The sequence below is a fragment of the Silurus aristotelis genome, assembly GCF_946808225.1.
Source record: "Silurus aristotelis genome assembly, chromosome: 10".
Classification (NCBI taxonomy): Eukaryota; Metazoa; Chordata; class Actinopteri; order Siluriformes; family Siluridae; genus Silurus; species Silurus aristotelis.
In genome coordinates, this window is record NC_139583.1 from 366,435 (window position 1) to 390,371 (window position 23,937).

At 34.4% G+C, this 23,937-nt stretch overlaps 1 protein-coding gene and 1 long non-coding RNA gene across 4 annotated transcripts in view; one reads left to right on the plus strand and one right to left on the minus strand.

Moving 5' to 3' along the window:
• LOC310732200 overlaps positions 1 to 356 on the plus strand; it is a 1,420-nt gene extending 1,064 nt beyond the window's left edge. The window contains exon 3 of the long non-coding RNA XR_014535378.1: positions 1 to 356. This exon is cut by the window's left edge and continues 319 nt beyond it. This is a non-coding gene — a long non-coding RNA (uncharacterized lncRNA).
• Positions 1 to 23,937, minus strand: part of fbn1 (fibrillin 1) — a 126,725-nt gene that overhangs the window by 44,186 nt on the left and 58,602 nt on the right. For all 3 annotated transcript variants that reach the window (XM_083552174.1, XM_083552176.1, XM_083552175.1), the window contains exons 12-17: positions 23,258 to 23,389; positions 23,001 to 23,120; positions 20,491 to 20,616; positions 19,624 to 19,746; positions 2,119 to 2,241; positions 1,813 to 1,965 (exon numbers count right to left, since the gene is read on the minus strand). In XM_083552174.1, coding sequence (XP_083408300.1) covers positions 1,813 to 1,965; positions 2,119 to 2,241; positions 19,624 to 19,746; positions 20,491 to 20,616; positions 23,001 to 23,120; positions 23,258 to 23,389 — 777 coding nt within the window. The remainder of the gene's footprint in view (positions 1 to 1,812; positions 1,966 to 2,118; positions 2,242 to 19,623; positions 19,747 to 20,490; positions 20,617 to 23,000; positions 23,121 to 23,257; positions 23,390 to 23,937) is intronic.

Below are 23,937 nucleotides of genomic sequence, written 5' to 3' on the forward strand. Positions count from 1 at the left end.
TGTGTAGGTACCTAAACTGCAGTTATCAACTCTCTAATTAAGAAACCTGACCTTCACCCTGTCAGCTGTCCAACTACAGTCCAATATCAAACCTCCTCTTTATCTCCAAGATTCTAGAAAAGGTTGTAGCACAGCAGTTCTGCTCACATCTACTGAGCAATAACATTTATGAAATGTATCAGTCAGGATTTCGGCCTCATCATAGCACAGAGACGGCGCTAGTTAAGGTGGTAAATGACCTGTTATTGGCCTCTGATCAGGGTTTTGTCTCTTTACTTGTTTTGCTTGACCTCAGTGCAGCTTTTCACACCATTGATCATCATCTCCTGCTTGCTGGACTGGAGAACGTTGTTGGAATAAAGCTCTCTGGAACGGCTCTCTCTTGGCTCAGGTCTTATTTGACTGATCGCTATCAGTTTGTTGATGTAAATGGTGAGTTCTCCACACTCTCTGAGGTAAAGTTTGGTGTTCCTCAAGGATCTGTATTAGGCCCACTGCTTTTCTCTTTATATCTGCAGCCTCTGGGTGAAATTATACATAAACATGGGATTCGCTTCCATTGCTATGCTGATGATACACAGCTGTATATTTCAGCAAAGCCAGATGTGAGAGATCAGCTTAACAATGTTGAGGAGTGTGTAAAGGACATTAGACAGTGGATGCTTGATAACTTTCTTCTGCTCAACTCAGATAAGACGGAAGTACTTTTACTAGGACCACATGCAGCTAGAAGTAAACTTTCTGATTCTGTAGCATCTCTGGATGGTGTTTCTGTCTCAGTGTGTACAGCAGTCAAAGACCTCGGTGTGATTATTGACCCGAGTCTTTCCTTTGAGGCTCACGTGAATAATATCACCAGGATCTCCTTCTTTCACCTTAGAAATATTGCTAAAATCAGAAATATGATGTTGTTACAGGATGCAGAAAAACTAGTTGATGTTTTTGTAACATCTAGATTAGACTACTGTAACGCTTTACTGTCTGGGTGTTGGAGTAAGTGCAGAAATAAGCTTCAGTTAGTTCAGAATGCAGCAGCAAGAGTCCTCACTAGATCTAGAAAATATGAGCACATCAGCCCTGTTTTAATCATCTACACTGCTCCCAATTCCATCTCACACTGATTATAAAATACTACTACTGACGTATAAAGCACTTAACGCCCTCACGCCGTAGTATCTGAGTGAACTTCTGTACCAGGATGATCCTCCATGCCTACTTAGATTTAAACATGCTCCTGAGGTTCCAGTGATCACTGTTCCTGCTCCTCTCTGCAGATCTGCCCACTTCATCCTGGTCTGCCTCTGGACGATGTTCTCTTTGATTTGAGGCGACTCTGTGCAGCTGGAGATGTTTCTCATTAACACTTTGGGTGGTTCCATGGAATTCCGGTGTAAGAATGGAAGCTTTGAGGATGGATTTGGACTGTAGTTAATGTCAACCGTCTGCTACACTGACTCAGGACTACAGTTTGCTCTGATCTCCATCACTGCACCTCAACATCGTTTATCTGTAATAAATGGACATTTGGTGGAACCCAGATGAGGATGAGGTTCCCTCTTGAGTCTGGTTCCTCTCAAGGTTTCTTCCTTCTGCATCTCAGGGAGTTTTTCCTTCACCACAGTCTCCACCGACTTGTTCATCAGGGACAAACTTACACTTATAAAGAACATCTTCATGTTTATCTCCACATTATCTGTGTAAAGCTGCTCTGAGACAATGTTCATTATTAAAAGCGCCACACAAATAATATTATGTTAATTGTTATATAATTAATAAAAAATTATATATGTGTGATGTGTGTGTGTGTGTTACCTGAAGTCAGAGGTGGACAGGGTTGACACGGTTCCCCAAAAGCGTAATTTGTACTTGCACAGCAACACTCAGATTTTGTCAGAGCACCGAAGAACGGATGCACACACTGACCTCGCTTATAACCTCCATAACACGTACTGCGCATGTGTGTGTCTGTGAGAGGAGAAAGTGTGTGAGTGTGTGTGTGTGTGATAGAGAGCAGATAACAAACATCTCATTCCTAATACTTCTAAGTAGTGTATGTGTATGTGTGTGTGTGTGTGTGTGTGTGTGTGTGTGTGTGTGTGTGTGTGTGTTAGCTCTCACCCACACATGTGCGTCCATCGAGGCCTACAGCGAGTCCTGGCATACACTCACACCTGAAGGAGCCGTCAGTGTTCACACACCGTCCATTTAAACACATTCCAGGAGTCTCACACTCATCAACATCTAAATAACACACCCAAACACACACACACACACACACACACCCACACACACACACACACACACACACACACATACACACACACACACACACACATACACACACACACACAGAATTAGAGAGTATAAGTAACTTCCATACTCATACACACGTCACACACACCTTAAACACACCTTAAATACACCTCAAACATGCCTCACAGTATTATACACCATTTACAGACCTGTCGTCATGCACCTTATACACACCTTATACATACCTTATACACACCAACACACACCTTATACACACCAACACACACCTTATACACACCTTATACATACCTTAGACACACCAACACACACCTTATACACACCAACACACACCTTATACACACCAACACACACCAACACACACCTTATACACACACACCTTATACACACCAACACACACCTTATACACACCAACACACACCTTATACACACCAACACACACCTTATACACACCAACACACACTTTATACACACCATATACACACCTTATACACACCTTATACACACCTTATACACACCAACACACACCTTATACACACCAACACACACCTTATACACACCAACACACACCTTATACACACCATATACACACCTTATACACACCATATACACACCTTATACACACCAACACACACCTAATACACATCTACACACAACACACCCCCACCAACACCTTTATACCAACCTTATACACACATGCACAAACACCTTATACACACCCACACACAACTAATACACATCTACACACAACACACCCCCACCAACACCTTTATACCAATTGTATACACACATGCACAAACACCTTATACACAACCACAAACACCTTATATACACCCACACACCTTATACACATCTACACACAACTTATCCCCACCCACACCTTTATATCAACTTTATACACACACGCACAAACACCTTATACACACCTTATACACAACCACAAACACCTTATACACACCCACACACCTTTTTGTATAATGTATGTATAAGTTGTTTTGTGCCTCACCCTCATACCAACCTTATACACACTCAGAAACACCTTAAGGTGTGTGTAAGGTGTGTTTAAAGTCTGCTACTAACCTACAAAACACTAAATGGTTTATCTACACAGTTCTACACATTCTACACATAACACACATCACATCATAACCTTGTGCTCCAGAACATCTGATCACATCACATTATCAACTTGTGCTGTTAATATCATGAACAGCAGCTACGCTAATTCCTCTCCACTGCTTCTCTTTCTCTCCCCATCCCGAGGCTTCCTGAGGTTGCTCCAGCTCCAGTCACATCCCACCTCATGAAGATTATGGACCTTTGAAGAAGTAGATGCCGAACTCGCAAACATCCAGAACCATCTAGAGACGTACCAGTGCCAATTGGATCCCGCTACATGTGGAGTTTGGACCCTGAACCTCTTTAAGTATTTAAAGGCTCTGGCATGGAGAAGCTGGTGGTGGATCTGTGATGATCTCAGATGTTGAGCTATTTTATGAGTAGCTCCTAGTTTTATAACCACAAATGACTGTAAAAAACTGTAGAAAGATCATCAGTCATAATCACACACTCCAGTGCTCATGTTAGTTCTCACTCTCCAGTGTTCTGTAGTGTTTAAAGACTATATTCACACTCTTGATGTCACCGAAATCAGGATGAGGTTCTGCTTTGGAGTCTGGTTCCTCTCAAGGTTTCTTCCTCCTGTCATCTAAGGAAGTTTTCCCTTATCCACAGTCACCATGGTGATCATCAGGGATAAACACACACTGTTCACCTTCACTGGTAAACTCTGTAAAGCCGCTTTGAGACAATGTGTGTTGTGAAAGGCGCAATAGAAATAAACTTGACTTGACTTAAAGTGTGTGTGTGTGTGTGTGTGTGTGTGTGTGTGTGTGTGTGTGTGTGTGTGTGTGTGTGTGTGTGTGTGTGTGTGTGTTGTGTGTAAGGTGTGTGTAGGGTGGGTATAGGCTGTTTGTATGTATAAGGTTTGTGTGTGCATAAGGTGTGTATAAGGTGTTTTTATGTATAAGTTGTTTGTGTGTATAATGTATGTATAAGTTGTTTGTGTGTATAAGTTGTTTGTGTGAATAAGTTGTTCGTGTGTATAATGTATGTATAAGTTGTTTGTGTGTATAATGTATGTATAAGGTGTTTGTGTGTATAAGTTTTTTGTGTGTATAAGTTGTTTGTGTGTATAATGTATGTATAAGGTGTTTGTGTGTATAAGTTGTTTGTGTGAATAAGTTGTTTGTGTGTATAATGTATGTATAAGTTGTTTGTGTGTATAAGTTGTTTGTGTGTATAATGTATGTATAAGGTGTTTGTGTGTATAAGTTTTTTGTGTGTATAAGTTGTTTGTGTGTATAATGTATGTATAAGGTGTTTGTGTGTATAAGTTGTTTGTGTGAATAAGTTGTTTGTGTGTATAATGTATGTATAAGTTGTTTGTGTGTATAAGTTGTTTGTGTGTATAATGTATGTATAAGGTGTTTGTGTGTATAAGTTTTTTGTGTGTATAAGTTGTTTGTGTGTATAATGTATGTATAAGGTGTTTGTGTGTATAAGTTGTTTGTGTGTATAATGTATGTATAAGTTGTTTGTGTGTATAATGTATGTATAAGGTGTTTGTGTGTATAAGTTGTTTGTGTGTATAAGTTGTTTGTGTGTATAATGTATTTATAAGTTGTTTGTGTGTATAAGTTGTTTGTGTGAATAATGTATGTATAAGTTGTTTATGTTTATAAGTTGTTTGTGTGTATAAGTTGTTTGTGTGAATAATGTATGTATAAGTTGTTTATGTTTATAAGGTGTTTGTGTGTATAAGTTGTTTGTGTGTATAATGTATGTATAAGTTGTTTGTGTGTATAATGTATGTATAAGTTGTTTGTGTGTATAAGATGTTTGTGTGTATAAGTTGTTTGTGTGTATAAGTTGTTTGTGTGTATAATGTATGTATAAGGTGTTTATGTGTATAAGTTGTTTGTGTGTATAAGATGTTTGTGTGTATAATGTATTTATAAGTTGTTTGTGTGTATAAGTTGTTTGTGTGTATAAGTTGTTTGTGTGTATAATGTATGTATAAGGTGTTTGTGTGTATAAGTTGTTTGTGTGTATAAGTTGTTTGTGTGTATAATGTATTTATAAGTTGTTTGTGTGTATAAGTTGTTTGTTTGAATAATGTATGAATAAGTTGTTTGTGTTTATAAGTTGTTTGTGTGTATAAGTTGTTTGTGTGTATAAGTTGTTTGTGTGTATAAGTTGTTTGTGTGTATAATGTATGTATAAGGTGTTTGTGTGTATAAGTTGTTTGTGTGTATAAGTTGTTTGTGTGTATAATGTATGTATAAGTTGTTTGTGTGTATAAGTTGTTTGTGTGAATAATGTATGAATAAGTTGTTTGTGTTTATAAGTTGTTTGTGTGTATAAGTTGTTTGTGTGTATAATGTATGTATAAGTTGTTTGTGTGTATAAGTTGTTTGTGTGAATAATGTATGAATAAGTTGTTTGTGTTTATAAGTTGTTTGTGTGTATAAGTTGTTTGTGTGTATAATGTATGTATAAGTTGTTTGTGTGTATAAGTTGTTTGTGTGTATAAGTTGTTTGTGTGTATAATGTATGTATAAGGTGTTTATGTGTATAAGTTGTTTGTGTGTATAAGATGTTTGTGTGTATAATGTATTTAAAAGTTGTTTGTGTGTATAAGTTGTTTGTGTGTATAAGTTGTTTGTGTGTATAATGTATGTATAAGGTGTTTGTGTGTATAAGTTGTTTGTGTGTATAAGTTGTTTGTGTGTATAATGTATTTATAAGTTGTTTGTGTGTATAAGTTGTTTGTGTGAATAATGTATGTATAAGTTGTTTGTGTGTATAATGTATGTATAAGTTGTTTGTGTTTATAAGTTGTTTGTGTGTATAAGTTGTTTGTGTGTATAATGTATGTATAAGTTGTTTGTGTGTATAATGTATGTAGAAGTTGTTTGTGTGTATAAGTTGTTTGTGTGTATAAGTTGTTTGTGTGTATAATGTATGTATAAGGTGTTTATGTGTATAAGTTGTTTGTGTGTATAAGATGTTTGTGTGTATAATGTATTTATAAGTTGTTTGTGTGTATAAGTTGTTTGTGTGAATAATGTATATATAAGTTGTTTGTGTGTATAATGTATGTATAAGTTGTTTGTGTTTATAAGTTGTTTGTGTGTATAAGTTGTTTGTGTGTATAATGTATGTATAAGTTGTTTGTGTTTATAAATTGTTTGTGTGTATAAGTTGTTTGTGTGTATAATGTATGTATAAGTTGTTTGTGTGTATAATGTATGTATAAGTTGTTTGTGTTTATAAGTTGTTTGTGTGTATAAGTTGTTTGTGTGTATAATGTATGTATAAGTTGTTTGTGTGTATAATGTATGTATAAGTTGTTTGTGTGTATAAGATGTTTGTGTGTATAAGTTGTTTGTGTGTATAAGTTGTTTGTGTGTATAATGTATGTATAAGGTGTTTATGTGTATAAGTTGTTTGTGTGTATAAGATGTTTGTGTGTATAATGTATTTATAAGTTGTTTGTGTGTATAAGTTGTTTGTGTGTATAAGTTGTTTGTGTGTATAATGTATGTATAAGGTGTTTGTGTGTATAAGTTGTTTGTGTGTATAAGTTGTTTGTGTGTATAATGTATTTATAAGTTGTTTGTGTGTATAAGTTGTTTGTGTGAATAATGTATGAATAAGTTGTTTGTGTTTATAAGTTGTTTGTGTGTATAAGTTGTTTGTGTGTATAATGTATGTATAAGTTGTTTGTGTGTATAAGTTGTTTGTGTGTATAAGTTGTTTGTGTGTATAATGTATGTATAAGGTGTTTATGTGTATAAGTTGTTTGTGTGTATAAGATGTTTGTGTGTATAATGTATTTATAAGTTGTTTGTGTGTATAAGTTGTTTGTGTGTATAAGTTGTTTGTGTGTATAATGTATGTATAAGGTGTTTGTGTGTATAAGTTGTTTGTGTGTATAAGTTGTTTGTGTGTATAATGTATTTATAAGTTGTTTGTGTGTATAAGTTGTTTGTGTGAATAATGTATGAATAAGTTGTTTGTGTTTATAAGTTGTTTGTGTGTATAAATTGTTTGTGTCTATAATGTATGTATAAGTTGTTTGTGTGTATAAGTTGTTTGTGTGTATAAGTTGTTTGTGTGTATAATGTATGTATAAGGTGTTTATGTGTATAAGTTGTTTGTGTGTATAAGATGTTTGTGTGTATAATGTATTTAAAAGTTGTTTGTGTGTATAAGTTGTTTGTGTGTATAAGTTGTTTGTGTGTATAATGTATGTATAAGGTGTTTGTGTGTATAAGTTGTTTGTGTGTATAAGTTGTTTGTGTGTATAATGTATTTATAAGTTGTTTGTGTGTATAAGTTGTTTGTGTGAAAAATGTATGTATAAGTTGTTTGTGTGTATAATGTATGTATAAGTTGTTTGTGTTTATAAGTTGTTTGTGTGTATAAGTTGTTTGTGTGTATAATGTATGTATAAGTTGTTTGTGTGTATAATGTATGTAGAAGTTGTTTGTGTGTATAAGTTGTTTGTGTGTATAAGTTGTTTGTGTGTATAATGTATGTATAAGGTGTTTATGTGTATAAGTTGTTTGTGTGTATAAGATGTTTGTGTGTATAATGTATTTATAAGTTGTTTGTGTGTATAAGTTGTTTGTGTGAATAATGTATGTATAAGTTGTTTGTGTGTATAATGTATGTATAAGTTGTTTGTGTTTATAAGTTGTTTGTGTGTATAAGTTGTTTGTGTGTATAATGTATGTATAAGTTGTTTGTGTTTATAAGTTGTTTGTGTGTATAAGTTGTTTGTGTGTATAATGTATGTATAAGTTGTTTGTGTGTATAATGTATGTATAAGTTGTTTGTGTTTATAAGTTGTTTGTATGTATAAGTTGTTTGTGTGTATAATGTATGTATTAGTTGTTTGTGTGTATAAGGTGTTTGTGTGTATAATGTATGTTTAAGGTGTTTGTGTGTATAAGTTGTTTGTGTGTATAATGTATGTATAAGGTGTTTGTGTGTATAAGTTGTTTGTGTTCATAAGGTGTTTGTGTGTATAAGTTGTTTGTGTGTATAATGTATGTATATGTTGTTTGTGTTTATAAGTTGTTTGTGTGTATAATGTATGTATAAGTTGTTTGTGTGTATAATGTATGTATAAGTTGTTTGTGTTTATAAGTTGTTTGTGTGTATAATGTATGTATAAGTTGTTTGTGTGTATAATGTATGTATAAGGTGTTTGTGTGTATAAGTTGTTTGTGTGTATAATGTATGTATAAGGTGTTTGTGTGTATAAGTTGTTTGTGTGTATAATGTATGTATAAGGTGTTTGTGTGTATAAGTTGTTTGTGTGTATAATGTATGTATAAGGTGTTTGTGTGTATAAGGTGATTGTGTGTATAAGTTGTTTGTGTGTATAATGTATGTATATGTTGTTTATGTTTATAAGTTGTTTGTGTGTATAATGTATGTATAAGTTGTTTGTGTGTATAAGTTGTTTGTGTGTATAATGTATGTATAAGTTGTTTGTGTGTATAAGTTGTTTGTGTGTATAATGTATGTATAAGGTGTTTGTGTGTATAAGTTGTTTGTGTGTATAATGTATGTATAAGGTGTTTGTGTGTATAAGTTGTTTGTTTGTATAATGTATGTATAAGTTGTTTGTATGTACAAGTTGTTTGTGTGTATAATGTATGTATAAGGTGTTTGTGTGTATAAGTTGTTTGTGTGTATAATGTATGTATAAGTTGTTTGTGTGTATAAGTTGTTTGTGTGTATAATGCATGTATAAGGTGTTTGTGTGTTTAAGTTTTTTGTGTGTATAATGCATGTATAAGTTGTTTGTGTGTATAATGTATGTATAAGGTGTTTGTGTGTATAAGTTGTTTGTGTGTATAATGTATGTATAAGTTGTTTGTGTGTATAAGTTGTTTGTGTGTATAATGTATGTATAAGGTGTTTGTGTGTATAAGTTGTTTGTGTGTATAATATATGTATAAGTTGTTTGTGTGTATAAGTTGTTTGTGTGTATAATGTATGTATAAGGTTTTTGTGTGTATAAGTTGTTTGTTTGTATAATGTATGTATAAGTTGTTTGTGTTTATAAGTTGTTTGTGTGTATAATGTATGTATAAGGTGTTTGTGTGTATAAGTTGTTTGTGTGTATAATGCATGTATAAGGTGTTTGTGTGTATAAGTTGTTTGTGTGTATAATGTATGTATAAGTTGTTTGTGTGTATAATGTATGTATAAGGTGTTTGTGTGTATAAGTTGTTTGTGTGTATAATGTATGTATAAGTTGTTTCTGTGTATAAGTTGTTTGTGTGTATAATGTATGTATAAGTTGTTTGTGGTTATAAGTTGTTTGTGTGTATAATGTATGTATAAGTTGTTTGTGTGTATAAGTTGTTTGTGTCTATAATGTATGTATAAGTTGTTTGTGGTTATAAGTTGTTTGTGTGTATAATGTATGTATAAGTTGTTTGTGTGTATAATGTAGTATAAGGTGTTTGTGTGTATAATGTATGTAAAAGTTGTTTGTGTGTATTAGGTGTTTGTGTGTATAATGTATGTATAAGTTGTTTGTGGTTATAAGTTGTTTGTGTGTATAATGTATGTATAAGGTGTTTGTGTGTATAAGTTGTTTGTGTGTAAAATCTATGTATAAGTTGTTTGTGTGTATAAGTTGTTTGTGTCTATAATGTATGTATAAGTTGTTTGTGGTTATAAGTTGTTTGTATGTATAATGTCTGCATAAGTTGTTTGTGTGTATAATGGATGTATAAGGTGTTTGTGTGTATAATGTTTGTATAAGTTGTTTGTGTGTATAAGTTGTTTGTGTGTATAATGTATGTATAAGGTGTTTGTGTGTATAAGTTGTTTGTGTGTATAATGTATGTATAAGTTGTTTGTGTGTATAAGTTGTTTGTGTGTATAATGTATGTATAAGTTGTTTGTGGTTATAAGTTGTTTGTGTGTATAATGTATGTATAAGTTGTTTGTGGTTATAAGTTGTTTGTGTGTATAATGTATGTATAAGTTGTTTGTGTGTATAATGTATGTATAAGTTGTTTGTGTGTATAATGTATGTATAAGGTGTTTGTGTGTATAATGTATGTATAAGTTGTTTGTGTGTATAATGTATGTATAAGTTGTTTGTGGTTATAAGTTGTTTGTGTGTATAATGTATGTATAAGTTGTTTGTGGTTATAAGTTGTTTGTGTGTATAATGTATGTATAAGTTGTTTGTGTGTATAATGTATGTATAAGTTGTTTGTGTGTATAAATTGTTTGTGTGTATAATGTATGTATAAGTTGTTTGTGTGTATAATGTATGTATAAGTTGTTTGTGTGTATAAGTTGTTTGTGTGTATAATGTATGTATAAGGTGTTTGTGTGTATAAGTTGTTTGTGTGTATAATGCATGTATAAGTTGTTTGTGTGTATAATGTATGTATAAGGTGTTTGTGTGTATAAGTTGTTTGTGTGTATAATGCATGTATAAGGTGTTTGTCTGTATAAGTTGTTTGTGTGTGTAATGTATGTATAAGTTGTTTGTGGTTATAAGTTGTTTGTGTGTATAATGTATGTATAAGTTGTTTGTGTGTATAATGTATGTATAAGGTTTTTGTGTATATAAGTTGTTTGTGTGTATAATGTATGTATAAGTTGTTTGTGTGTATAAGTTGTTTGTGTGTATAAGTTGTTTGTGTGTATAATGTATGTATAAGGTGTTTGTGTGTATAAGTTGTTTGTGTGTATAAGTTGTTTGTGTGTATAATGTATTTATAAGTTGTTTGTGTGTATAAGTTGTTTGTGTGAATAATGTATGAATAAGTTGTTTGTGTTTATAAGTTGTTTGTGTGTATAAGTTGTTTGTGTGTATAATGTATGAATAAGTTGTTTGTGTGTATAATGTATGTATAAGTTGTTTGTGTGTATAAGTTGTTTGTGTGTATAAGATGTTTGTGTGTATAATGTATGTATAAGGTGTTTATGTGTATAAGTTGTTTGTGTGTATAAGATGTTTGTGTGTATAATGTATTTATAAGTTGTTTGTGTGTATAAGTTGTTTGTGTGTATAAGTTGTTTGTGTGTATAATGTATGTATAAGGTGTTTGTGTGTATAAGTTGTTTGTGTGTATAAGTTGTTTGTGTGTATAATGTATTTATAAGTTGTTTGTGTGTATAAGATGTTTGTGTGAATAATGTATGTATAAGTTGTTTGTGTGTATAATGTATGTATAAGTTGTTTGTGTTTATAAGTTGTTTGTATGTATAAGTTGTTTGTGTGTATAATGTATGTATAAGGTGTTTGTGTGTATAATGCATGTATAAGGTGTTTGTGTGTATAAGTTGTTTGTGTGTATAATGTATGTATAAGTTGTTTGTGGTTATAAGTTGTTTGTGTGTATAATGTATGTATAAGTTGTTTGTGTGTATAATGTATGTATAAGGTGTTTGTGTGTATAAGTTGTTTGTGTGTATAATATATGTATAAGTTGTTTGTGTGTATAAGTTGTTTGTGTGTATAATGTATGTATAAGTTGTTTGTGTGTATAAGTTGTTTGTGTGTATAATGTATGTATAAGGTCTTTGTGTGTATAAGTTGTTTGTGTGTATAATGTATGTATAAGGTGTTTGCGTGTATAAGTTGTTTGTGTGTATAATGCATGTATAAGGTGTTTGTGTGTATAAGTTGTTTGTGTGTATAATGTATGTATAAGTTGTTTGTGGTTATAAGTTGTTTGTGTGTATAATGTATGTATAAGTTGTTTGTGTGTATAATGTATGTATAAGGTGTTTGTGTGTATAAGTTGTTTGTGTGTATAATGTATGTATAAGTTGTTTGTGTGTATAATGCATGTATAAGGTGTTTGTGTGTATAAGTTGTTTGTGTGTATAATGTATGTATAAGTTGTTTGTGGTTATAAGTTGTTTGTGTGTATAATGTATGTATAAGTTGTTTGTGTGTATAATGTATGTATAAGGTGTTTGTGTGTATAAGTTGTTTGTGTGTATAATGTATGTATAAGTTGTTTGTGTGTATAATGTATGTATAAGGTGTTTGTGTGTATAAGTTGTTTGTGTGTATAATGTATGTATAAGTTGTTTGTGTGTATAATGTATGTATAAGGTGTTTGTGTGTATAAGTTGTTTGCGTGTATAATGTATGTATAAGTTGTTTGTGTGTATAATGTATGTATAAGGTGTTTGTGTGTATAAGTTGTTTGTGTGTATAATGTATGTATAAGTTGTTTGTGTGTATAAGTTGTTTGTGTGTATAATGTATGTATAAGTTGTTTGTGGTTATAAGGTGTTTGTGTGTATAATGTATGTATAAGTTGTTTGTGTGTATAAGTTGTTTGCGTGTATAATGTATGTATAAGTTGTTTGTGTGTATAATGTATGTATAAGTTGTTTGTGTGTATAAGTTGTTTGTGTGTATAATGTATGTATAAGTTGTTTGTGGTTATAAGGTGTTTGTGTGTATAATGTATGTATAAGGTGTTTGTGTGTATAAGTTGTTTGTGTGTATAATGTATGTATAAGTTGTTTGTGTGTATAATGTATGTATAAGTTGTTTGTGGTTATAAGTTGTTTGTGTGTATAATGTATGTATAAGTTGTTTGTGTGTATAATGTATGTATAAGGTGTTTGTGTGTATAAGTTGTTTGTGTGTATAATGCATGTATAAGGTGTTTGTGTGTATAAGTTGTTTGTGTGTATAATGTATGTATAAGTTGTTTGTGTGTATAATGTATGTATAAGTTGTTTGTGTGTATAATGTGTTTGTGTGTATAAGTTGTTTGTGTGTATAATGCATGTATAAGGTGTTTGTGTGTATAAGTTGTTTGTGTGTATAATGTATGTATAAGGTGTTTGTGTGTATAAGTTGTTTGTGTGTATAATGTATGTATAAGTTGTTTGTGTGTATAATATATGTATAAGTTGTTTGTGTGTATAAGTTGTTTGTGTGTATAATGTATGTATAAGTTGTTTGTGTGTATAATGTATGTATAAGGTGTTTGTGTGTATAAGTTGTTTGTGTGTATAATGTATGTATAAGGTGTTTGTGTGTATAATGTATGTATAAGGTGTTTGTGTGTATAAGTTGTTTGTGTGTATAATATATGTATAAGTTGTTTGTGTGTATAAGTTGTTTGTGTGTATAATATATGTATAAGTTGTTTGTGTGTATAAGTTGTTTGTGTGTATAATGTATGTATAAGTTGTTTGTGTGTATAAGTTGTTTGTGTGTATAAGTTGTTTGTGTGTATAATGTATGTATAAGTTGTTTGTGTGTATAAGTTGTTTGTGTGTAATGTATGTATAAGTTGTTTGTGTGTATAAGTTGTTTGTGTGTATAATGTATGTATAAGTTGTTTGTGTGTATAATGTATGTATAAGGTGTTTGTGTGTATAAGTTGTTTGTGTGTATAATGTATGTATAAGTTGTTTGTGTGTATAATATATGTATAAGTTGTTTGTGTGTATAAGTTGTTTGTGTGTATAATGTATGTATAAGTTGTTTGTGTGTATAAGTTGTTTGTGTGTATAATGTATGTATAAGTTGTTTGTGTGTATAATGTATGTATAAGTTGTTTGTGTGTATAAGTTGTTTGTGTGTATAATGTATGTATAAGTTGTTTGTGTGTATAATGTATGTATAAGATGTTTGTGTGTATAAGTTGTTTGTGTGTATAATGTATGTATAAAGTGTTTGTGTGTATAATGTATGTATAAGTTGTTTGTGTGTATAAGTTGTTTGTGTGTATAAGTTGTTTGTGTGTATAATGTATGTATAAGTTGTTTGTGTGTATAATGTATGTATAAGATGTTTGTGTGTATAAGTTGTTTGTGTGTATAATGTATGTATAAGTTGTTTGTGTGTATAATGTATGTATAAGATGTTTGTGTGTATAAGTTGTTTGTGTGTATAATGTATGTATAAGTTGTTTGTGTGTATAATGTATGTATAAGATGTTTGTGTGTATAAGTTGTTTGTGTGTATAATGTATGTATAAGTTGTTTGTGTGTATAATGTATGTATAAGTTGTTTGTGTGTATAATGTATGTATAAGTTGTTTGTGTGTATAATGTATGTATAAGTTGTTTGTGTGTATAATGTATGTATAACATGTTTGTGTGTATAATGTATGTATAAGTTGTTTGTGTGTATAATGTATGTATAAGTTGTTTGTGTGTATAATGTATGTATAAGTTGTTTGTGTGTATAAGTTGTTTGTGTGTATAATGTATGTATAAGTTGTTTGTGTGTATAATGTATGTATAAGTTGTTTGTGTGTATAATGTATGTATAAGTTGTTTGTGTGTATAATGTATGTATAAGTTGTTTGTGTGTATAAGTTGTTTGTGTGTATAATGTATGTATAAGTTGTTTGTGTGTATAATGTATGTATAAGATGTTTGTGTGTATAAGTTGTTTGTGTGTATAATGTATGTATAAGTTGTTTGTGTGTATAATGTATGTATAAGATGTTTGTGTGTATAAGTTGTTTGTGTGTATAATGTATGTATAAAGTGTTTGTGTGTATAATGTATGTATAAGATGTTTGTGTGTATAAGTTGTTTGTGTGTATAATGTATGTATAAGATGTTTGTGTGTATAAGTTGTTTGTGTGTATAATGTATGTATAAGTTGTTTGTGTGTATAATGTATGTATAAGTTGTTTGTGTGTATAATGTATGTATAAGATGTTTGTGTGTATAAGTTGTTTGTGTGTATAATGTATGTATAAGTGTTTGTGTGTATAATGTATGTATAAGTTGTTTGTGTGTATAAGTTGTTTGTGTGCATAATGTATGTATAAGGTGTTTGTGTGTATAAGTTGTTTGTGTGTATAATGTATGTATAAGTTGTCTGTGTGTATAAGTTGTTTGTGTGTATAATGTATGTATAAGTTGTTTGTGTGTATAAGTTGTTTGTGTGTATAATGTATGTATAAGTTGTTTGTGTGTATAATGTATGTATAAGATGTTTGTGTGTATAAGTTGTTTGTGTGTATAATGTATGTATAAGTTGTTTGTGTGTATAATGTATGTATAAGATGTTTGTGTGTATAAGTTGTTTGTGTGTATAATGTATGTATAAGTTGTTTGTGTGTATAATGTATGTATAAGTTGTTTGTGTGTATAATGTATGTATAAGATGTTTGTGTGTATAAGTTGTTTGTGTGTATAATGTATGTATAAGATGTTTGTGTGTATAAGTTGTTTGTGTGTATAATGTATGTATAAGTTGTTTGTGTGTATAATGTATGTATAAGTTGTTTGTGTGTATAATGTATGTATAAGTTGTTTGTGTGTATAATGTATGTATAAGATGTTTGTGTGTATAAGTTGTTTGTGTGTATAATGTATGTATAAGATGTTTGTGTGTATAAGTTGTTTGTGTGTATAATGTATGTATAAGTTGTTTGTGTGTATAATGTATATATAAGTTGTTTGTGTGTATAAGTTGTTTGTGTGTATAATGTATGTATAAGTTGTTTGTGTGTATAATGTATGTATAAGTTGTTTGTGTGTATAATGTGTGTATAAGTTGTTTGTGTGTATGATGTATGTATAAGTTGTTTGTGTGTATAATGTATGTATAAGATGTTTGTGTGTATAATGTATGTATAAGTTGTTTGTGTGTATAATGTGTGTATAAGTTGTTTGTGTGTATAATGTATGTATAAGTTGTTTGTGTGTATAATGTGTGTATAAGTTGTTTGTGTGTATAATGTATGTATAAGATGTTTGTGTGTATAAGTTGTTTGTGTGTATAATGTATGTATAAGATGTTTGTGTGTATAAGTTGTTTGTGTGTATAATGTATGTATAAGTTGTTTGTGTGTATAATGTATGTATAAGATGTTTGTGTGTATAATGTATGTATAAGATGTTTGTGTGTATAAGTTGTTTGTGTGTATAATGTATGTATAAGTTGTTTGTGTGTATAATGTATGTATAAGTTGTTTGTGTGTATAATGTGTGTATAAGTTGTTTGTGTGTATGATGTATGTATAAGTTGTTTGTGTGTATAATGTATGTATAAGTTGTTTGTGTGTATAATGTGTGTATAAGATGTTTGTGTGTATAATGTATGTATAAGTTGTTTGTGTGTATAATGTATGTATAAGTTGTTTGTGTGTATAATGTATGTATAAGTTGTTTGTGTGTATAATGTATGTATAAGTTGTTTGTGTGTATAATGTATGTATAAGTTGTTTGTGTGTATAATGTATGTATAAGTTGTTTGTGTGTATAATGTATGTATAAGATGTTTGTGTGTATAAGTTGTTTGTGTGTATAATGTATGTATAAGTTGTTTGTGTGTATAATGTATGTATAAGTTGTTTGTGTGTATAATGTATGTATAAGATGTTTGTGTGTATAAGTTGTTTGTGTGTATAATGTATGTATAAGTTGTTTGTGTGTATAATGTATGTATAAGTTGTTTGTGTGTATAATGTATGTATAAGATGTTTGTGTGTATAAGTTGTTTGTGTGTATAATGTATGTATAAGTTGTTTGTGTGTATAATGTATGTATAAGTTGTTTGTGTGTATAATGTATGTATAAGTTGTTTGTGTGTATAATGTATGTATAAGATGTTTGTGTGTATAAGTTGTTTGTGTGTATTATGTATGTACAAGGTGTTCGCGTGTAGAAGGTGTGCATAACGTGTTTGTGTTTATTAGGTGTGTAAGTTGTGTGTGTTTATTGAAATGTTGAATCAGTTGAACAGATTTCAGTACAGAGCTGAAATCACAACCTGCTCTGAGTTCCTACAGCATTATACAGGATTACATGATGATGCAATTATCATTATATTATTATGTGATTATATCAAATACTTATTATAAATATGATCTGCCTTTATTATATTCATTAAAGGTTAATTAGAGATCATTCTTGCTCTCTTACTCACACTCACATAATCACTTCAATCCAAACAATAAGTGAGTGTTATGTCTGAACTCACTGGCCTGTGTGTGTGTGTGTGTGTGTGTGTGTGTGTGTGTCAGTGTGTGTGTGTGGGTGTGTGTGTGTGTGTGTAGGTTAGTTTTGTTAAACAGAGAGAATGCCAAGTTCAGCACTAGGGTACACAAATGTGTGGTGTGTGAGTACAGACTCATTAAACTAATTATAATTGTATGTGACAGTGAGGAGGAGGTTCGCTGTGTGCTTCTCCTTCATCAAAACTCCTTCAGAACTTTTGTTCTTAATTTTTTAGAAAGGCTTCAGTCATTTCCATCTGCTCCTAAGCCTGAACACTAACACACTGATATTATACATGGAGTGGCCAAAGGTTTGTGAACACCTAACCACAAGATTGGTTTGTGCTTGTGCAGTTATAATGAGCTCCACTCTTCTGGGAAAATGTTCCACTAGATTTTGTGGAGATTCATTTACCCACAAGTGTGTTAGTAAAGTCAGGTGACTGAACCCAGCCATTGGGTTTGCACAAGCCAGTGCACTCTTAGTGTCGGTCTCAAGCGTCGATAAATGTGGAGGTTTGTGTCATGAAGGACATCCAGCGTAAAACAGGGGCCAAATCAAATATGCGGATCACGAAAGATAAATTCATAACAGATCGGTCGAGCCCCGGGCTACCAACGACCACCACAGGTATCATTAACCAACAGGGTACCGGTGGAAATTGGGCTACTGTTGGCTGAAGGAGAGGAGGAAGACGTCTACAGAGACAGCAGGGAAAGGAGAAGTGGAGGAGAGTGGAGGTTCAGGTTGGTACTTTAAATGTTGGTACTATGACGGGTAAAGGGAGAGAGGGAGCTGATATGATGGAGAGGAGAAAGGTAGATGTGTTGTGTGTTCAGGAGACCAAGTGGAAAGGGAGAAAGAGCAGGAACATTGGAGGGGTTTAAACTGTTCTATCATGGTGTGGATGGAAAGAGAAATGGTGTAGGGGGATTCTGAAGGAAGAGTACAGTAAGAGTGTAGTGGAGGTGAAGAGAGTTTCTGATAGGGTGATGAACATGAAGCTGAAAGTTGAAGGGACAACAAGTGGGTTGTGAGATGGAGGAGAAGGAAAAATTCTGGAGTGAGTTGGATGAAGTGGTAGAAGGTGAACCTAGGAATGAAAGATTGGTGATTGGGGCAGACTTTAATGGGCATGTAGGTGAAGGGAACAGAGGTGATGAGGAGGTGATGGTAGGTATGGTTTTAAGGAGAGGAATGTGGAAGGGCAGATGGTGGTAGATTTTGTTAAAAGGATGAAAATGGCAGTGGTGAACACGTATTTTAAGAAGAAGGAGGATCACAGGGTGACGTATAAGAGTGGAGGAAGGTGCACACAGGTGGACTATGTTCTATGTAGGAGATGCAACCTGAAGGAGATTGGAGACTGTAAGATGTTGGCAGGGGACAGTGTAGCTAGACAGCATCAGATAGTGGTCTCTAGGATGGTTTAGGAGGTGAAGAAGAAGAGAAGAAGAGTGAGGACTGAAAGAAGAATAAGATGGTGGAAACTGAAGGAGGAAGACTGTAGTGTGAGATTCATAGAAGAGGTCAGACAGTAGATCGGTGGTGGTAAAGAGGTGCTGGATGATTGGGCAACTACTGCAGGAGTGATGAGAGAGACAGCTAGAAAAATACTCGGTGTGACATTTGGAAATAGAAAGGAAGACAAAGAGACGTGGTGGTGGAATGAGGAAGTGAAGGAGAGCATAAGGGAAAAGAAGTTGGAGAAACAGAAGTGGGATCGACAGAGTGATAAGAAAAGTAGGCAGGAGAACAAGGAGATGCGGCAGCAGGTAAAGAGTGATGTGGAGAAAGCCAAGGAAAAGGCATATGAGGAGCTGTAGGAGAAGTTGGACACTGAGGTAGGAGAAAAGGATTTGTAGCGATTGTCCAGGCAGAGGGACCGAGCTGGGAAGAATGTGTTGCAAGTTAGAGCAATAAAGGATGGAGATGTAAATGTGTTGACTAGTGAGGAGAGTGTGTTGAGAAGATGGAGGGAGTATTTTCAGCAGCTGATGAACGAGGAAAATGAGAGAGAGAGAAGGTTGGATCATGTGGCGTTAGTAAAGCAGGTTTGACACTGTGACGTTGTGTGTGTGTGAGGTTGACCCTGTGACACGATGTGTGTGTGTGTGTGTGTGTGAGGTTATTGTTATTATAGTGTGTGTATGTGTTTGTGGGTGTGTGTGTGTGGGAGAGAGATTACTAAAACTGATGTGGTAGTTGTATGTGTGTGAGGTTATTGACATTGTGATGTGGTGTGTGTGTGTGTGTGTGTGTGTGTGTGTGTGTGTGTGTGTGTGTGTGTGTGATTCTTACCGATGCAGTAGCGTCCTGTGCCATCCAACAAGAACCCGACTTTACAGATACACTTGAAGCTTCCATCATCATTGATGCACATCCCGTTCAAACAGATGTTCCTGATTTTACACTCGTCCAGATCTAAACACAAAACACACACACACACAAAGTGAACAAAATAATAAACGCACTGTCTCTTACAGTCTCAGAGTGTTCTGCACTCAATTCATGATTCCATTCTTATTTCATTATTTACTTCTTCTTTCCTCATTAGTTCTCTAGGCTCCCTGGTGGTCTAGTGGTTAGGATGCGGCGCTCTCACCGCTGCGCCCCGGGTTTGATCCCCGGTCAGGGAACCAACCCCAGCCACTCTTAGTGCCGGTTCCAAGCCCGGATAAATGGGGAGGGTTGGGTTAGTGTTCCACACACACTATATACTTGTACAGACTTTTTGACCTTATTCGGCTTCCACATTCTTCCTCTTGCCTTATATGGTAATAACTTCCTGTTTCGCACAACACTGACTCCTTGAGATTGGGTGTTTCTGAGACACTCTAAACCAATGTCCTCTGTGATAGTTTCCTCACTCTGCTCTGTTCTCCTCAAAGATGTTTCTGGGTGAAACTTCAGCAGGTCTGAGTTGGGTTCATGCTGCTCTCCTGCCTGCTTCCTGCTCCACACATCTTCATTTCAATTCCATTATTTTAATAAAACCACTTACAAACAAGCTTCCTGTAAACAACCTGGAGCATCAGCAGACCAGAAGACCAGAATTCATTCACAACATTCAAACTTTCTGCCTTCTGTCATGTGTGTGTGTGTGTGTGTGTGTGTGTGTGTGTGTGTGTGTGTGTGTGTGTGTGTGTGTGTGTGTGTGTTTCATACCGTGGCAGTTCTTCCCATCAGGGGTGAGTTCAAAGCCGGCGTTACACACACAATGAAAGCTCCCCTCCGTATTTACACAGCGTCCGTTATTGCAGATTCGTCCGTTAGCTACACATTCATCCAGATCTGAGAACACAAGCATGTGTATGTGTGTGTGTATATGTGTGCGTGTGTGTGTGTGTGTGTGTGTGTGTGTGTGTGTGTGTGTGTGTGTGTGTGCGTGTGTGTGTGCATGTATGTGTGTGTGTGTGTGTGTGTGTTAAAATTAGTGTTGTCACAATTTTTTTTTACAGTCCAGTTGCTATCTAAATAAATCAAGACTTATTTATTAATTTTCTAAATTACACAGATTAATCCAGCCATTAGTGTTGCACAAATCAGTGCAATCTAATTGCTGTTCTCAAGCTCGGTTGAAGACCTTCCTCTTCCTGAAACACTTAAATTAGCACTTACCAAGTTTGCTTAGTAAAAATAAAGAGGTGTAGTTTGATTCATCTTAAGTTCGTAGTCTAGTGTACCAGTGTAAATTTATTCATTACTAGAGACTCACTTTTGTATGTCTAACTGCTAAATGCCACAAATGTAAATGTAAATTAAGTGGTGATAAACATTTCATCAGTGTTAATGCTCCACAAGTGGGTTGTAAGATGGAGTAGAAGGAAATATTCTGGAGTGCGTCAGATGAAGTGGTAGAAGGTGAACCTAAGAATGAAAGATTGGATGGTGGTAGATTTTGCTAAAAGAATGGAAATGGCAGTGGTCAACATGTATTTTAAGAAGGAGGATCATAGGGTGATGTATAAGAGTGGAGGAAGGTGCACATCTGGTGACATCTGGAATTAGAAAGGAAGACAAAAAGATGTGGTGGTGGAATGAGGAAGTGCAGGAGAGCAGAAGGAGAAAGAGGTTGGAGAAACAGAATTGAGATCGACAGAGTGATGAGAAAAGTAGGCAGGAGAACAAGGAGATGCAGCAGCAGGTGAAGAGGGATGTGGCTAAAGCAAAAAAAAAAGGCATATGAGGAGCTGTAGGAGAAGTTGGACAGTAAGGAAGGAGAAAAGGATTTGTAGCGATTGTCCAGGCAGAGGAATCGAGCTGGGAAGGATGTGCTGCAAGTTAGAGCAATAAAGGATGGAGATGGAAATGTGTTGACTAGTGAGGAGAGTGTGTTGAGAGGATGGAGGGAGGATTTTCAGCAGCTGATGAACGAGGAAAATGAGAGAGAGAGAGAAGGTTGGAGGATGTGGAGTTGGTGAAGTAGAAAGTGGATAGGATTAGTAAGGAGGAAGTGAGAGCAGCGATTAAGAGGATGAAGAGTGGAAAGTCAGTAGGACCAGATGACATACCGGTAGAAGCATGGAGATGTTTAGGAGAGATGCAGTGGAGTTTTTAACCAGATTGTTCAACAGGATTCTGGAAGGTGAGAAGATGCCTGAGGAATGCAGAAGGAGTGTGCTGGTACCGATCTTTAAGAATAAGGGAGATGTGCAGACCTGCAGTAACTACAGGGGAATTAAGTTGATCAGTCACACCATGAAGTTATGGGAAAGAGTAGTGGAAGCCAGGCTGAGAGAAGAGGTGACCATCTGTGAGCAACAGTATGGTTTCATGCCGAGGAAGAGCACCACAGATGCCTTATTTGCTTTGAGGATGTTGATGGAGAAGTATAGAGAAGGACAGAAGGAGTTGATTGTGTGTTTGTGGATTTAGAGAAAGAGTATGACAGGATGGAGAGAGGAGTTGTGGTATTGTATGAGGAAGTCTGACAGGACATGAGGACAGTGTGACAGCAGTGAAGTATGCAGTAGGAACAACAGACTGATTCAAAGTGAAGGTTGGACTGCATCAAGGAATCGGTGCTGAGCCCTTTCCTGTTTGCAGTGGTGATGGACAGGTTGGAGGACGAGGTCAGACAGGAGTCTCCCTGGACTATGATGTTTGTGGATGATATTGTGATTTGTGGTGAGAGTAGGGAGCAGGTGGAGAAGAGCCTGGAGAGGTGGAGGTACACGCTGGAGAGAAGGGGAATGAAAGTCAGTAGGAGTAAGACAGAGTACATGTGTGTGAATGAGAGGGAGGGCAGTGGAGGGGTGCGGTTGCAGGGAGAAGAGGTGGAGAAGGTGAAGGAGTTCAGGTACCTGGGGTCAACAGTGCAGAGTAATGGAAAGTGTGTTAGAAAAGTGAAGAAAAGGGTGCAGGCAGGGTGGAGTGGGTGAAGAAGAGTGATAGCAGGAGTGATTTGTGATAGAAGAGTATCTGTGAGAGTGAAAGGGAAAGTTTATAGGACTGTGGTGAGATAAGACATGCAGGTAGTTGGTTTGAAAGAGGCAGATGTAGAGGACATCTAACAGGTGCCAAGATTAAGAGATGCTCAATGTTATTCACTTCAACACTCATAATGTTAAAATGCTAAAATGATATAATGTCAATGTTATGCCTGATCAGTGTATGTCTGTGTGTTTGTGTGTAATTGTATGGAAGAAGTCTCCAGTGTCAGTGCTGTAACTGACCTTTACACTCAGTCCTGGTAGCAGTGGTCTGGAATCCAGCAGGACACTGACAGTAGTAGGAACCGGGAATGTTTATGCACTGGCCATGCACACATGGATTACGATTACACTCGTCATCATCTTAAACACACACACACACACACACACACACACACACACACACACACACACACACACACACACATAGTCTTGTGACTGACATGAACATAGTAAATATGTGAATGTTTGTGTGTAAGGTTTTTGACACTGTGACCTACCAATACACTCCCCACGGCTGTCAAGGTGGAAGCCCATGTTACACTCACAGCGGTAACTCCCAGGTACTGGAATGCAGCGACCGTTTACACACAGGTTCCTCACAATTTCACACATGTTACTGATGTTCAAGCCTGGCAGTGAGAGATGTTTAGTGAGAGGTGTGTGGGTGTGTGTACCAGTTTATAAGGAAATATATAAAAGTGTAATGAAAGTAGTTCTACATTAAGAATGTAGCAATATTATAAGTTGGTCTTGGTCTGGACATTGGTTCACTCATCAAGAAGGTTCTTTTCCTAGTCTGAATCTAGAATTTAATCTTGGTCTTGGGCTTTGAGGAATCTGTGAGAAATCTGACAATCTATGTCCTTGGCCTGTTATTTAAAAAGTTTGGGTCTTGTGGCAGTTTCAACCTGGTTCTTCAATAGTCTGGACTTGAACTTGGCCTTGAATGGTTCCTGATTTAAATGACTTCCAAACATAAAGTTGGACTTTTAGTTTTATTCTGGATCTATTGGAATTGATAAAGTTTGACACATTGGGGACTGTTTTTGATTCTAGTTCTTGGGATGGGTGGGTCAGGTCTTTACCTGAGTCTAACCACTCGGAGGATCAGATCTGTTCTTGGAAGAGTCTGCTCTTTGTCTTTAGTCTTACTCTGAGAAAATCTGAAGGGATCTGT